The 17,815-nt window shown below is 33.7% G+C and overlaps 1 protein-coding gene across 1 annotated transcript in view; it reads left to right on the top strand.

Annotated features, from left to right (window-relative positions):
- Positions 1–17,815, top strand: part of LOC134840567 (fibulin-1-like) — a 122,543-nt gene that overhangs the window by 74,373 nt on the left and 30,355 nt on the right. The window contains exons 2-4 of the mRNA XM_063856476.1: positions 1,661–1,786; positions 2,050–2,178; positions 2,983–3,108. Coding sequence (XP_063712546.1) covers positions 1,661–1,786; positions 2,050–2,178; positions 2,983–3,108 — 381 coding nt within the window. The remainder of the gene's footprint in view (positions 1–1,660; positions 1,787–2,049; positions 2,179–2,982; positions 3,109–17,815) is intronic.

Raw genomic sequence — 17,815 nt, 5'->3', positions numbered from 1 at the left:
ATACATACATACATACATACATACATACATACATACATACATACATACATACATACATACATACATACATACATACATACATACATACATACATACATACATACATACATACATACATACATACATACATACATACATACATACATACATACATACATACATACATACATACATACATACATACATACATACATACATACATACATACATACATACATACATACATACATACATACATACATACATACATACATACATACATACATACATGCAATATTAATCTCGATTTCTGTTGCTACTCATGATCCGAAGAGGTCTTTCGTGCTCTCAGTTGTTGTTGGACCCCTTGGCCTTGAAACGGTTTAAATGGTCCAAACGGTTTTGTGCCGAAATCTAAAGGTCTAAAACCACACACCAGAGTTTTCCAGTCCATGCTATCTGAATCCAGGGCTCCTTTAGTCCACACTGTCTGAACCAGTATCTCTTTTGTATACACAGTCCTAAGCTAGACCCCTTTGTTCCACGCAGTCTGAATCCCAATTTCTTTAGTCCACACCGTCTGAATCCGGTTTCTGTCGGTCCATATTGTCTGAACCGGATTCATTTGGTCGCACGGTCTGAATCGGTCGGGACTACTTTGGTCCACACTGTCTGAACCAGGATTATTTGGTCCACACTCCTTCGTTTGTTTTGTTCACACGGTCTGAATCCGGATTCTGTCGGTCCACATGGTCTGAAACCGGATTAATTTGGTCCGCATGTTCTGAATCCGGATTCATTCGGTCCACACTGTCTGAACCAGGATTAATTCAATCCACTTGGTCCTAAGTCAGACTCCTTTGTTTCCATGCGGTCTGAATCCGGATTTCTTTGGTTCACACAGTCTGAAACCGGATTCTATCGGTCCACATGGTCTGAAAACGGATTCATTTGGCCCACACTGTCTGAATTCCGGTCCACACTCTCTGAACCAGGATTCATTTGCTATACACGGTCCTAAGCCAGAGGCCTTTGTTCCGAGCACTCTGAATCCCAATTTCTTTGCTCCAATTGCTCTGAATCCGGATTCTGTCGGTTCACCCGATCTGAACCGGATTCATTTGATCCACATGGTCTTACTGAGGACTCCTTCGGTCCACACGGTCTAAAAACGGGTTCATCAACCATAAAGTCTAAAAATAATATTGTCTGGTCCACACAATCTGAACATACCATGTTCTGGCCCCAACGGTCTGAACATAAAACCACGACCTCCGACCCGGGTAATAGATTTGACTAAAAAATCTACACATGATCTTAGACAAATGACCGAGAAGCAATATTTTGCCATTTTAATGAGGTTACGTCTCATTTATTATGCATCAAATCTTGAATCGTACAGAAATAGTAATTATACGTATTCTTTTAGATAATTCAGTTACAATTTTGCTCGAAGCTACGAAAACCAAAAATTTGAACAACAAGGTGTCTCAAAATAAGATTTTAACATTGCATAAAAGCAAAAATTGATTCTTTACTATCAATTGGAAAAATTTGGCGCCCGACATTCAGAAATCGATGTAAGAAAAAGTTAATTTTTCCCACAACCGCTTTCCCTCCCTTTCCCACACCTCTCATCTTTCTTGGTGAGTTCTTGATTTTCGCAGTCGACTTTTACTAGACGCGGACGAGTGTTCCTCTGAGAACGGGGGCTGCCAAATTAACTGCATCAACACCCCTGGCTCATTCTACTGTGGTTGTGCTGATCCAGGCTACCAGACATCTGCCAACGGATTTGTCTGCATAGGTACCGCTATTTTCATGCATGTATTGCAAATAATGATCCAATTTTAGAACTCAATTTTACCTGTTGCCAATTTCAGGTAGAAATAACTGACTTATATGTACAGATACGAATTAGGGCTTTAATAGATATGTATCAAGAATAGTCAAAAATCTGATGGCAAATAGTTTTTCTGTGAACATTTCTCCCAAAATTGATTCCACAAAATGGGATTTTCAAAACGGCAAGATGTCAGAAAATTGAATAACGGAATTTATCATTTCTAGACGCAGACGAATGTGTTCTGGGCACAGACGATTGCGATGAGTCATCTTCCACCTGTTCCAACTCAGAGGGATCCTTCAATTGCGACTGCAAAACAGGCTATGAGACCAGTGGACCCAATACATGCACAGGTACAGAATATATGAGTTGACCTGCATGTTGAAAGCTCTTATCGTACAGTCCATTCAAAGAGTCTATGGAAAAGCTCTTTAATGAATAATGTATGATCATTAAGCATTTTTACATGGCTAAAGAAAGGTAAAATTTCCATTCCTGCGGAAAAATTATGGTTCTTAATTTTGATTGCAAAGAATTTCTATGCTAAACAGTAGCAGATTTAGGGACAAAAGCGGCAAAAAAAATCAAACCTGGGTTCGTCTCGACAGAAAGAAGACCGCTTTTTCCCTCAATTCTGGTTGCCACATATTTCCAAAGGGTATAACTTTAAGACATCAACTTTGGTTGACCAACCTCAAAAATTTTGTAAGGGCGCCTTGGGCGCCAATATTACTAAATTTGAGGGGGGAACGCGCGCCTTTATAGTGCTGTGGGAGAGCTCGGATAATCAAATTGGTCGATCTAAAAAAATGTCATGAAATGAAAAATTTTAATTTTTTTTGAAAAACCGCCCCCTCCCTAGAAAAACTTCTGTGCACGCCACTGGTGCTACTTCATCAAAAGTTGTTCCTTTTTAATCTTGTAGTATCATCGATGGAATACCATTAATGTATTAAGGCAATAATTGGCTTTTTGTGAACTTGCATATCGGAATTATGTACATGAACATAGTCTGTTGATAATTCTGTTTCATTATACTGAAATTGATCTTCTGTTTCCTTCTAATCAAAGTGGTCGTTTTAATAGACCAGCTCCATGGTCCAACTATACAACCATAAAAACCGTCCATTTATCAACATTTTCCGTTTCTTGCTAAGATGTTGACGAGTGTGACCTTGGCATTGACATGTGTGATGACTTGTGTGTGAACACAGTGGGATCTTACTTGTGCTTCTGTCAGCAACCCAATCAGATTCTGCTCAGCGATGGGTTCTCATGCTCAAGTAGGAACAACCAAAAACAAGCAACTTGCACTAAAACGCAAAAAACTTATCCATGAAAGAACACTGAATCAAATGGCTGAAAAATTACTTAAAACTGAGTTATCAATTTGGTTTTAAGCCAGAGGTAGCTTACTCATTGAGTAATTTCAGATAAGGTACACTGTCTGTTCGTCACGATATCCTGTTTTTGGCCGGATAGATTCGTGCAACTTCTCAGTCTAATACCAATCCTAATCTTACTCTTATATCTCCTAGTCTCAATAGATCTAGTGTATACTTGTTTTGCGGGTTAGGTTTATGGAACTTGTTCCAAAGGAGAAGGAGTGTCTTCTAAGATTTATTCAAGCTGTTCTGGTGCTGAAACTACAAGTAGTTTCAGCACTACGAATAATTGTCAGTGTTAGTTTTGGATCAGTATTAATTAGCAAGAAAAATTTTCTAGAGATAGTTTTATCAAGAATACAATTGGTTAAAAATACTAGTTTTAAACTGGCTCCACCCATCCGGGATTCAGAGGGTTTTTAGTTTTCAAACTATTTTTTCTAGTGAAGGATGGATGGAGAGATTTCTGTTCTTCGGAGTAGTTTCCTTTTCAGCGGTTGGAGCAGTGGCTGCGTGAAGGAAAGAAAGATGTAGTTGTTTTCGTAGAGAAAAGAAGGGCAGTTGTTCGTGTTTCAGAAGTGGGTCTCGTTTTATCTTGGGTCGTCTTGAGTGATCGTGTCAAGATTTTAGATCAATGCAATGATGTATCGATTTCATTAAGTTTAGAGCGAGACTACTTGCAGGGTGAGGTTTGCCTTTTCCGTGCGAAGTGCCAAGTGACTAGGATCGGTATGTGAGATCAACATCGAGATGGCCATTGGTCTGATTCAATGGGCTTTCTTTGCTACGATGTTAGGTCCATACTTAAAATCCTTTGAGGGTAGTGACTTTGGTTTAATATAGTCAATCTTTCTAATATAAAGTAGGGCCATCCTAGAAAAGCTAGGAGTTCATTTTTAAGATTGGCTGGATTTCATGTGCTTTTATAAAAGTTTACCGGGATGTAGGATTTTTCATCTCTGCAATTTTGATATGGTTGTGCTGGGTCAATATTTATTTTTTCCTGTTTTCAAGTCGGAACTTTTTTTGTATTCGACAAGAATTTCTGAATATTGTGTTTTGAAAAGTGGTTTGGGATAATTACAAGCTACTTCTGTATCAGGGTAATTATGAAAACATGTTAATTTAATTTCTATGCAGTCAATTTTTTAATACTTTGTCCATTTGATCTAGGTCGATCAGGGTTGATCTTATCAAAAGGGACTGATTCAATGAAATGATTTTGGTGAAACTTTATCATTCTTGCGTGAATTTCAGCGACTTGAAATGTGGTACTTGTGTCTTCAGGCAACCAAATGATGGTTGCCTGTGTTCGAGTATTGGGATCGCAGTATTCTTGATCATTTTTACAAAGTAAGCATGCTCCTTGATACAGTATAGTTCGTCTTTTAAATCGCGTGTTAGTTGTGTTTTTCTAATTGAACTTTCCAATCAAAAAACCTTATTTCTTGGTTGCCTTTATTTTTTGTATCAGCTTTACAATTGGAGGGGTTATTTATTACGATATGTGGTATCCAGCTTTTGTCATGTAAATCATCAACTAAACAACGGTGTGCGAAGTCATACGGATATTGATCGTCTAATTTAAAATGACCTTGGTGTAGTTCAAGTTCTGCTTGATGCGCAGAGTCTGGGAGGACTTGAAAATTTACCATTTTACAGCTTGTTCTTCAAATTGACAAATTTACTTTTTGTCAATTTGTTATTTTCAATCGCTGATTTTGTTTTGCATTCTTCAGGGTTAAGATGCGAAATTCTTTGAATATTACTTTGGTAAAAGGATTGGTGACCGAGTCTTTTTTTTTTCATTTCAATTTCAGACTTGTGAACAATGTACTTTCTTTTTTGAAAACTTTTCGATTAACTTATATACTGTTAGAGTTATAGCTCGTCCTTTTTAGTAAAGAGTAGCTACTATTTTCGATGATTCTATGTCTTGTGGTTCGGATTCACTTTGTGTTATATGATTAGTTACGTAATTATGTAGTGTTTTTTGTTGGTTTTCTTCACAATCATAGTGTGTAACCAGGAGGACTTGTGTTTCTAATCAAGGGGGAAGGATTTTGATGAGACGAGGGTTCCAAAAGTACGAGGGGAAAAAGGTTTTGAGAAAAAAAACTTTGAAAAAATATATATGTGGATATACCTGAAAAGGAATTATAGATTTTTATGTGGCCTATTGTTCTTTTTACGGAGGTGGCCTACTGTTACGGAGGTGGCAATGATTGAGCTATTATGTTTGGTGGAGATATTGCTAGTGATGACGAACTGAAATATCTTGAGTACAGTTTTGTATACTATGTTCCTGTATATTTTTGTGGATGTCGTGTCTGTATTGTCATCGATTAAGTGCCCAATTATGTAGTCGATTACTATCAAGGCGTTCAGCAAAATGGGAAGGGGTGGTACAAATGTATTCCAATCTAGTCGTAAAGTTATACTAGTACTTAGATGTTCTCGATACCGATCTTCGATTATCGATATCGAAATTTAGAGAACACGTAGTGGTTGGTGTCTGACCTGTTAGTGAAGGTGTTGATGAGAGTGATAGATTTTCTGGTGATGATAAAGAGGTGTGTGATGGAATATCTATGGGTTCGCTTATCAAATTTGTCTCGCCTTGGGAAATTGCTTGGGTCATCCAATGTGGAAGACTTTGTGATGAGACGGGGGGATTGAAAGGATTTTCAAGAATTTGTTCGGAGGTTGGTGTTGAACCTAAATAGTCGGTTGGATTTTTTAGGGCAAATTGTCAGAAAATTGTATGAAGTGATGAAGGGAGCTTTGAATTGGTGTGGCAAGGTTTCGATTTCGACGAGGGTGAATAATATGTCTTATTATGGAGATGATAGGTTTTGATTTTGGCTCGACAGTCTGGTTCTGTGGAGGTTTTGCTGAAGTGAGGGTTAGATGTTATATGATGGTTCGTTTTGTGGTTCACTTAGGGGTGCATGGCGAATAGCTCGTAACAAAGGTTCTGATAATGATGCGTGGCTCTCTTCAAATATATAGAGGCTTTCCACAAACGAAATGCGTGAAGATGATTGGGGTTGGTTTGTTTGACTAGATGTTGGTGTTCTTGGGGGTCTTAGGGTGTGTTTTTGGGTGGATTTTTTTTGGTAGGTGGTAGGTTGTTGAATAGCAGCTTCGAATTATGATTGTTATGTTTTTTATTTACTAAAATCTATGTTCTTTATAGTATTCTTCTATAGAAAAAAATTAAAAGAAGTGATGCTAATGCAAATGTAATTATTGCTTTTTTATGCATTTGCATAAATAGGCGGTCATTGATTTTAGACAGGTTGTGGTCCGTTTTTATGAGAGAGTAGAAAATTATGAATATACTTTGAAAGATTTTGAAATGGAGGAGCGCTAATTCATAAAAATCGATAAAAAAAACGAAAAAAATCAAAATTGGAAAAGTGTTGAAAAAAATGAAAGTAGGGTTAAATTGAACAATTTAACGTGGTGTACTGAATTCAAAAGAAGCACTTGAAAAAACATTTGTCTGGTCAATTTTTTTAAATTTTTTTTTTGAATTGGAAGACAATTGTGGTCAATTTTTTATTAAGTTTTGACAAGTGGGTTGGATAAGGAGAGTTTTTGGTGAAGAAAAGTCTGAAGTTTTAGGTATGAACTTCCTAGTTTTATTTTTTTTTATTGGATGGTTAGGGGTTTTTTGAGAGCTATCACGTCTTTAAGCTAATTGATCATGTCGAAATTTGTCTTTAGTCTTATTTGGTTTTTTCCTAGTATAAGTTGAGCCAATATTGTTGATTTTTGTTTTGAGTGATATGAGAGGGTTGTAACTTTAATATGATATTTATTTAGGTCAATTATAAAGGTATTGCTTATTTTCGACCTGAGGGTCTTCTAGTTATAGTGTTAAATCTATTTGAAAGTAGGAATTTGCTAGCTCAAGATAGTGATGTTGAACTGCGGTGAAGTTTAAAACGATTTGGATTAGCTGATTTGGAACTAGGTAGTTCAGGATTGAAATTTAAAGATTCTCTGGAAATTTTTATCCAAGTATGATGGTTGCATCTTAGTTAAATAAGGGGAGTTTCTGAAATTCAACTCGCTGTAGTATTTGTGATTGTGGGGTAAAGATTTTATATTCTTTTCTGGGTTGATTTCTAGGACGCAATTATTGGCGTTGTTGTGATTTTTTTTTGTGTCTGATTTTAAAATTTTTTCTTCTAAATTACGATTATTTCTCTGTTTTTGAGGTCTTTGTTTTTGAGAATTTTTCGGATTTTTTTTTTGAATTTGTATAGTGATTTCTTTTTGAACTGTTTCGGGTAACACTGATGAATCTCGAAGTTTGGTGTTTTTGTTGTTTGTATTTTCTGTGTTGTCTTTCTACAATCAGTAGTTTTGTAAAGGAGTATAATTGTGTTAGTTCGCTATGGGCGTATTCTTCGGGTAGTATGTTAAAAGATTGTTTCTATGTTGTATTGTTTCATTCTTGTTGTGGTCGATAAATTTATTTGTAACATCTGTGGGATGTTCAATTAATTGAAATGGTCCTTATCGGATTGGTTGTAATTTTCCAGAAGTTCCTTTTTGGATTAAACAACTTGGGAATAAGACATATGTTCCTTTATTAAGTTTTCGATGCTGGTGTAAAACGTGAATTTATTTGAAATCGAACATTTTGTCTTCGTAATAACTTTCTAGTAATTTTTTGATAAATTTCGTTATGTTTTTATCTCGGTTCAAAATCGATTCTCATTGTGTTTCAGAGGCTAGTTTTAAGATTTATGGGTGTTGAGAATGATCTTCATTATGTGTACAGATTGGTAAATTGTAGTAATTTGAGATTTTAGTAGGTTGACAATAACCTTGTGCATTTTTGAGGAGTTTGCTGTGAACATTTTTGATTTTCATGGTTTTTGATTAAGACCATTTCAGAGAAGTCATAGTCCAAGAGTTGTTGTGATTTGAGAATTTAAGCTATTGGGAATAAATTTAAGTCGGTTGACCATTTGGTGTAATTTGTATCGTTTCCATTTATATTACATCGAAGATATTCTTGTAGTTAACGATTCAAGCCTTCTTTTAATCAATTATTTCATGGGGCTTGAAATGTTCGGGGCTTCTGTTTGATGTTATAAAGGTGACATAATGTTATGGTTCAGTGCTATTGTCTGTGACAAGGATTTCTGGTAATCCAAATTTAATAATCCAGTGTTCGTAAACCATTGTGTAACTCTAAAAGCAATACAATTAGGTACAGGGTTGAGTTCTACATAATGAGTAAATGCATCAATTATTCCCATTGTATACGGATTTCTTTCTGAGGAGGGCGATATAGGGCCTTTTGCGCCACAAGTCATTCTGCGGTTGAAATATAGATTTTGTCCTTTAAAGTGTTGTTTTTCTGCTCGTTGTGTTTGGTGTCAAAATGGCTTATTTGTTTGACATATTGTGCAAAGTCTTTTATCCAAATCGGTGCATATGGATGTAAAATTATTATGATTGAAATTTGAGTATGTTTTTTGTCTGAACGTGCATGTCCTTTCGTATGTCAGGAATATGAAATGTGAAATGCAATTATAATCATGCTTAATGATAAACAGGTTGCTTTTGTTTCAGCAGTGTGATACTCTAACAGATCAGTGTTTTCGTTGATTGTGGTATTGTCAAATTTTCGGAAAAATCTAAGTAATGTTTTCTTTCCTAGGATTGTGATGTCAGCTTTTATTGCTTTTTTATTTATGCCTAGATTTAAGTTGTCTAATGACGGGGTCAAGGTTTTGGTGTTTTTGTACTTAGTTAAGTGTCATTGTTTCCGTGTTTGGAAGAAAGATAATTTGAATTTCGTTTTTCGAAAGAGGTAAATCATCTAGGCGTTCTTGCATGTTGAAGATTCTATTAGCTGTATATTTTGGAATTAAATCAGGAGGACCTTGTAAATTTATATTGTCTGTTAATTTTTGCTCTTCTATTCTTCTATTAAAGGAAGAAAAAGTGTTCCTTTTTAATTTAATAGGAGTTTTTTTGTTGTGTATATGATGTCTATAGTATTTGTTTAAAAAACTTTTTTCTGAAAAAACTATTTCATAGAGGCTATTTTGACACCGAGAAATATTGGAAAAGTTTCTAAAGTGTTTATTTGTGCAGTGTCAGGGTCGGTTTTTTACCTGAATTCTAACTGTGATGATGTTTCGCCTTTTGCAAAGAAGAATTTTATCTTCTGTGGATTTCCTTCGGTCGTTTTTGGCGTTATTAGTTCAGATGGTGTATTTCGGCTAAGTGTATCTGGTTTTTTCCGGCTGTCCAAACACAAGTAGGTTTAGAAAATTCATCAGGCTAAGTTGAAATATACAAACTCTGTTTTTTGGATTTGGTTTTTGTGTAAATAGAAAAATTATTGGTTCATGATCTGTGAATATAACTGTTGGGTGTTTTGATCCAAGGAATGAAAAATCCATGTTCTGTGAGTGTATATATTATGGTTGTACATTTTCTGGTAATGGTAGAGAGTATAAGTTCCGCTTACATAAAAAGTCTTGATTTTGCTGACATAAGGTTCAATTTGTTTGTACAAGTGCTGCGCCAATTCCAAAGTATGAGGCGTCGCACAAGGCGTAGAATGGTTGATCTGGGACTGTAATTGTGTTTGAGATTTGTTCTGTGAGGAGGATATTTTAAGACGGTTTTAAGTATAGTTGCATTTTATAAACGTATTTACTCAAAAAATTTAACAGTCCAAGAAATCATTGGGGTTTTTTTTTTTGGTTAGATCTTTTTTTTGAAGTTTTAATATGGCATCTTTTCGTGATTGTAGGGAATAATTGTATTACCTTCAATAACGTGTCCAAGGAATTTGACACGAGTTCTGTTGTCCATTCAAAACTATTTTGTTGTCTAAGAATGTTCTAGAATGGTCTTAAATATAATTGCATTTCTTAGACGTATTTACTTATAAAGCTTAGCTTTCCAAGAAATTCTTAGATTTTCTTTTTATTTGATGGAGGTTGAAGTTTTATGATTGCTTTTTATGCAGGAATTTTATAGAATGATTGTATTTCCTTCAATAATATGTCCAAGGAACTTAACAAGAGTGAGAAAAAAATGTGAATTATCTGGTGCTGCTTTCATGTTTTCTTTCAGCAAAATTTGATGATATTTTTCTTGTATTTCAAACTGTTCCTGTTTTTTTTCTGTCATTGCATGAAAACACCGTCAAAATATATGATAAAATTTTTTGCTGAGAATGAGTGGTCAAAGGATGTTGCTCATAAAGGCTGAAAAAGCTGCTGGTCTTATGGACTTTCCAAAGAACGGCCTAATAAAATCGTATTGTTGGTTTCCAATAACGAATTGTTTGAGTCGACGTGATTGTTCGTCTAATGGCGTTTGGTTTTATGCATTGTTCTTATCAGCAGTGGTATAATATTATCCGTTTATTTTTGTGAGTATTAACTGTATTGGTTCTATAAGCCAATTGCATTTTGATTCATCAATAAGGGAATTGCGATATCTTGCATCTAGAACAATTTTTAATGATTTGCCTTAAGCGAGAAAAGTTACGGGATTGAGTAAGGTATTTGCTTTTGGTTGTTGCTATTTATTTACTGGTGATATGACTTCATATTGTTCGAGAACGTCTTGTAAACTGCTTACTTCATCTAGTAAGTGGATTGGTACTTCAGTTGCTCGCTGTTCTTTGAAAATTGCGTCAGGCTTAAGAGGGAGGTGTAATGGCAAATGTATTTTTCCAACATCAAATTTAGGTGTTGACTAGACTACTGGATATGTTTTTAAGAATTCTGCTAACTGTTCGAAGTCTTGCTGATTGATTTGAGAATGTTGAAACTGATTGTTAAAAATTTTTGTTGTTCATTTGTGTATTTTGAGATCTGAAATGCATAATTCAAATAAATTGTTTTTGTGAATTATTCCGTGTTTCGTTTTGAACCCTATTTAATGTTAATTTAGATAGTTCTTCGTAAAAGATTGTCGATTGACAAGTATCTAATAGTTTCAAATTATTATCTACCTTAATTGCTCTTTTTTCTGGTGGGTGAAATGTTGCATTTGTTTCGCACGATCCTAAAAGTAAAGTGATTTTATATAATGAATTGTTGTATACATGTATGTATATTATATCTGTGTTTGTATCTTTTGCGTATTTGATGGATGATTTATAGTATGATGTATGAATTGTATGAATTGGTTTAAATTCAGGGTCAGACATATATAGTTTTCGATAATTTTGATCAACGTTATATTGATGTACTTGACTGATAGAGAATTCATATATGTGACCTGATAGTGGTTTCTATTGGTTGCGTTGTTGATTATATATGTAGAGTAGTGCTTTGAGAAAAATGGAGAATGTTTATTGAGTCTCTGGAAAAATAGTAGAAATGAATTATTTATTTTTGTATTTTTGTCTTTTGTTTGTAACTTTTTAATCAAGATCTTCATAGTTTGTAAAAAAAAATGGGATTTCAACGATATTGTGTTTTATACCTGTTATGAGGAATCTTTGCTTAAAGGGTTTATGTAAAAGCTTATTCTGTTCCATAGTTCGAGTTGGAACAAGGTTCAATTGAACTGTTCAATCGTTTATAAGTTTTGATCCTTGTGCTGTGGCTTGCTTACGTGAGATTTTAGAAGGGGAAAATTTTGGATGTAGGATTTGAATTTCATTCTTTATAGGAATGTTTATAATATTCGATTCTGCTCCTGAATGAATTTTAAAAAAATTCAGAGTCTTGTGATTGCAAGTTTTTTTTCGGGCTTTCTAAGAGTAGTGCAATTTACCAACTCTTTTCGCTTGATGGTTGTGTTTTAATTCTGGTACTTTGATATATGTTGTTTATGTTTGAATTGTTTTCAATAATGTGTGGAGTATAATCTATGATGTTTTGACTGTTATTCGGTTCTTCAGGATTAGAATTGTTTGTGTTTTCATGTTAATATTTCCAATCGAACGGTGTTTTATATTCGTTTTTGATGTGAAGCTTGATCATTAAAATTGTATTTTCTCTGTCAGTTTCTTCATCTGTAGTATCACAATGTATGTCATTTAACTATAATTCCAAATTTTTTGTGTTGTCAATACCTGGATGATCTGGATGGGCTTCTTTTGCTGATTGTACTTGATTGAATTGTCTTTGGTGTTTTGGTGTACCACTTCTAGAGTTTTGATTTTGTGAACTTGAAGATTGAGTATTGTTTCTATGTGGTGACTGAGAAACGTTTCATAGTCTGATTGGAAACTATTTTTGTTATAGTTGAAACATGGTCTGTTGTAAGAGTAATTTCGTTATCTATTTTTCGAGTAGTTTCGGTTTCTACTATTTAAACAATTTTGATTATGATTGCTTGATGAATTTCTTGAACGATCCCTGGAACAGTATCTGTTCCAGGAGTGTGAATATGAACGATTCCTAATAAAATTTGAGTAAATATTTTTTTTTGAGTTTGATCTTGAGTAATCATTTCCATACTAATTTTTTGATCTACTACATGATCGACTATTTGATCTACTATATCTGTTTTGTGAACAATTTTGTGAATTTCATCTATCTGGTGATCTTCCGCGAAATATATTTTGATAAGGGGATTGTGATCTGTAATTATTGTAACTAACAAGTAGTGATTTTGCTGAGCTGTTGTTACTTTGAACGTTTTCGTTTAGTAGACCTTGGTCTTTTTCCAAGTATTGATAGAAAAATTTATTTAGTTTTCTGTGCTTTTCTGATCTATTTTGGTTATCTTGTTGTTTTGTCTGCATTCAGCAGTGCTATGTCCATTACTACGACAATGGTTGCACCATTTTTGAATGATGGTGTACCTTTGAAGGATGGATTCTTTTCGTAATTGTTCAATAATTGGGTGTTTTTTTTCTGCTGATTCATTATCAGTGTGTTGGATATTACCAGTGTGTTGGATTTCAATTTTTTTGTTAGGTTGTTGTTTCAATTTTGTTTTCATTGAGTAGTTTTAAAAGTTCTGTTTCTTCTAGTTTCATAGTGATTTTAACTTGTTCTGAAAATCACTATTTTTTGGAAATCTATGTCGGGTACTCGAATTGGTGATGGATGTGATGCTCTCTTTTTTATTGCAATTTTGCGTAATTGTGGTGTTATAGTCAGCATTAAAATTTCAGTCATTTTCGTATTTTTGTAATCATGTTATTGAGGGAGTATGCTTTCCGTAGTAAAGATTCAATTCCTAATTCGAGTTGTTTTTTTGTTTAATTTGGGAGTGTACGGATTTTGTTGCATAAAAATTTTTGATGTTGTTTGTCTCTTTCGGAGTCAAAATTGTTTGAAAATGCTTGTATTAAGCGATTCCAATGTGATTTATTTTCTTTGGGTAGGACTGAAAACCATTTCTGAGCTGCACCATCCAATGTGATTTGGATTGAAGCTGTGCTTCTCTGTATCCAATTTTGATGGAGTGGCGTATTTACTGTTTCTGGGACTATATTTAAAATTAAATTTGCTGTAACTGCATTCAGGTAGCCTTCTACTGGATATTCAGGGTCTGTTCCTGTGAATACTACGAATGGTTTACTAGATAATATGGATGATCCAACCATAAGGTATGGATTCATTGGCAATTGAAATGAATCTGCTGCATTTGATTCTTGTGAAAAACTTGTAAGTTAGTTTTTTGTAATTTCATTTGCAGGTAAAATGGTAAAGGAATTTCAATTTGCATTTGATTGGGTTGATAAATTTGGGTGTTTATGGGGTTTTGTGATTGGACTTTAATAATAGATGATGTCGAGTTTTCCCCTTGAGGAAAAAATTGTCTTGTTTGTCGTGTTTGTTCTGAGCGCATGTAGAGTTCAAAAATATCTGGTTGATACATATTATCTGCGTGATCAAAAATATTCCAGTTATTATTTCGTGGATAATTGTTATATTGTTGTAGATTGTGATTGAAATAATTTTCATCTTCAGGATAGCGTGGTTGATTTCCTGTGAAATGTTTGTTTGTGGGAATTTTGTTTTGATGAAAACATGGGTAATTTTCACTACGGTCTCTTGTAGTTTTTTGTTTTTCATTAAGTAAAATTGATTGAAGAGCTCGTTGTGGTATTTGGTTATTTTAATTTTGTGTTTTTGATTGATTTTGATAACGTGTTGTGCGAAAAGATTTTGCGATTGGTTTGTTTATGGTATTGTTTTCAAAAAAGTCATCATTGTTATTTAAAAAACTAGTTCTATTTGCAGGTTACTGTTTGTTTGATTGCCTAGGATTTGGTTATTGGTCTATATGTTTGATAATCTATTTGTGAATTTTTTGTAACAACGGATGATCCTACTGTTGATTGGATGGTTGTTTGTGGAAATGGAGTTTTTTCATTTTATGGTGAATTAAGTGTTGGGTGAATAGGAAAAGGCCCTGTTATGTTCTTGTAGGCCTTGTCTCAATTACTTCTTCAATTATGAAATGTGATGGAAATTGAATATCTTGTTGTGTGATGATTCCAATTGAAATAAGAGTTTCTTGTGTATGGTGAATGTTGAATTCAAACTATTAAATCCTGTTCTATCGTAAATCAATGTGTTATAAAATAAGGGTGTTGCATCAATAGTGAGTAGTTTTACTGTTGAACTATCTTTGTGTACAAATCAGTGGCGGTTGCTGCATTTGAAATATAAGTGGTGATGTTGATAGTTAGGAGATAACACCATTCATGGTCCCAAAAACAATCTGTTTGGTGTGCTAATATAGTTTCATCGTCTGAAGTTTGTGGTGGGAAACTCTTTCTTGATGTTGAAAAAAAATTTAAGTTGTGAACAAAATAGTCTAATATGAACCTTACTAGGTTGCGTTGTAGATCATGTTTTACTTTTTATGATATTTCGTTGTCAGTGAGTCTTTCACGAATAGTATCTAGAAAATGCGAGAAAAGGTTAGTTTCTTTTCTTACAGTTGCATGTCGAGTTTTTTGAGGTGGTGATTCATTTAATACTTTTTTTAGTTCTAATAAAGATATATAACTATAAATAATAGCGAAAACATCATATGTAAAAAATGAAGTTACTCTTTGTGAATTTTGATGTTGTATATTTTTTCTATATTCTGTGAAAACTTTGAGAAATCTATTTAAATGTCATCTGTTCGTATTTGATAAGGAGTTTGATTTATTTGTGATGACAAAATTTCAAAACTGAATACGTTGGAAAATGAAGTGATTTTACAGATGCCTTTAAGAAAGTGATCAAGTATTTGCCTTCTAACCTGTTTGTGAAATTCCTGCTTACACGGGCTATTTCTTTTTTTGAATAAATTTGCAATTAAATTATGACAAAACTGCACTTGTCCGTTAACGGGATTACTTTGGGATGGAAGACAGAAGGAAGTATAGAGTCATTGTCCAAACTTTCGTCGTATTGAATCACTTTGTGTTTTATTCCTGTTAATGTGTAACTTGCAATATGTCTTTCATGTTGATTCCAATTACAGAGTCATACTGGCTTACGAATCAATGATTTTTTTATTCTGCGTTTACTTTTTACTGATGGTGATATTGTGGATTCTGATTCAGAAAAAAAATTTTGGTCGTTTCTTTGGTTACTTTTGTCTATTTATTGTTTTAGGTCCTTAAGTTCCTGTGTTGTAATGTACCTGATTCCGAAACTGCTTAACGTGTTTTTGAAAATCTTTGATGAATAACTTGTTTTTGTTTTGCCTTTTTTGTCTTTTTTCTCGTTTGTCTTTTCGATCTGATATATCTTATGGTCTGTCTGTATGGAGTATTAATTGTTGTTTACTGCCTAAAATATCTCTTGACATAAGGTATAGGATGATGGGTGCAACATCCTGTTGTTAGAACTTTGTTTCTTAAAATATTAGTTCTTACCTTTTTTTTGTAAACTTGAGGCATAGATGTCAATTTTGCCGGGTTGCAGAGAGATAATATCAATTCGGTAGAATGATGTATTACTTTCTCGGTGGCTAAGAATTATTTTAGGAAAATTTACTTAACCCTACTTAGGGTTTTGATATTGTGAGCGAGGGTTGGAGGTTTGTAAATCAATCCACATGGTTCAGATATAATTAGTACACAAGTCTATCAATAGAAACTATTATTAAAATTACTAATTATTATAATATATTTCTGCCTGGGTCACAAAGAGGAAGGGCTCAAGGGAAAGATGAGTAACCGAAATTCTTCACTATTTATCCTTATTATAAATGTTAGTTTTTCAAAAACTTCTATCAGTCCTGGTTCTTTGATAAGGGCTGAAGAGTGAATGACGTTTGAGGTTGTTAGACACTTTTTAACTATGAGGTGGGGAGAACAAAGTTGTACTGGTTGATCCAAGTGAAGCTTTGATGATCGAATTATTTAAATGAGATGAAACCTTATTTTAATGTAAAATTAAAGATCAAGGAAACCCCTGATGACCTGGTTTTTAAAAAAAAATTAATTATCGAAAAGCAGGGATGGGTCTTCATACTTTTTGATTTGCAAAATTTAAGTTAAAAAAAGATTTAAAATTTTAAAAATTTGACTTTAGGTTCATGATTTTAGTTGATATTAGTTTTGGAATACAAAAAATTAAGTTTTAGATGAAGAAGCAAAGATGACGAACGGAAAAACGATTCCTTGAGAAACAAGAAACTTTTTAAAAAATTGATAAAACTAACATTAAATTTATTTCTAACCTTTTTGTCGTATTTTTTTTTGATTTTTAATTTTACAAAAGTTTTCAAATAAAAGTTACTGCAGAATTTTTGAAAGCAACAATTTTTGTATATTTTTGTCATAGTCCTTATTATGAGTAGCATCGAGATGTTTATTGCTAGAAAATTAGAAATTAAGCTTCAAGTATTTTCATGTCAGGGAAAAAAAATCTACTTCATGGTGGATTCTGAAGGCAAATAATTTTTATGGTTTTGCGTCGTACCATCATGTAGACGCTTGGTTCGCTGTTCAGAATTTGACCTGGTATTTGTTCTATTGTTTGAATTAAATGAGAATTATTGAGAAAAAGAGACTTTTCTATTAAATTGTCTATGCCATCTAACGTTTGCTACTTTGTAATTTTTATTTTGGTCTTATTTATAATTCTAGTTTGCTAAATCTAAGTTTACTAGGAGGTCTTGTTCGAGACTTTTGGTCGCACCAGATGAGTTTAAGCCAGAGGTAGGCTACACCGTCTGTTCGTCATCTTATATTCGGATGCGTGCAACTTCTTAGTCAAATATTTATCTTAATCTTACTCTTATAGCTCTCAGCCTCAATAGATCTAGTGTATACTTGTTTTGCCGGTTAGGTTTCTGGAACTTGTTCCAAAGGAGAACGAGTGTCTTCCAAGGTTCAAGTTGTTCTGGTGCTGAACCTTCAAGTAGTTTCGACATTACTAATAAATGTGAGTGTTACTTATGGATCATGATTGACAAGTAAGTAGTCTTATAGGGATAGTTTTATCAAGAATATAATTTGTTATAAAATAATTTTAATTTGGTTCCAAACTACTCATCAAGGATTATGTATAACAGTAATAACCGTGCAAATACTGAGAACGATCAGACTTTTTGAATCCTAAAAACGGTTTTTGAAAAAAATATTGGAACAACTTAGCATGCCCCAAAATTTTTGTCCACGCCTTGTCTTTGA

This window comes from Symsagittifera roscoffensis, chromosome 2 (genome assembly GCF_963678635.1).
Source record: "Symsagittifera roscoffensis chromosome 2, txSymRosc1.1, whole genome shotgun sequence".
NCBI lineage: Eukaryota > Metazoa > Xenacoelomorpha > Acoela > Convolutidae > Symsagittifera > Symsagittifera roscoffensis.
The sequence above is the reverse complement of the archived record's forward strand: the minus strand, read 5'-3'. Positions and strand labels throughout refer to the sequence as shown.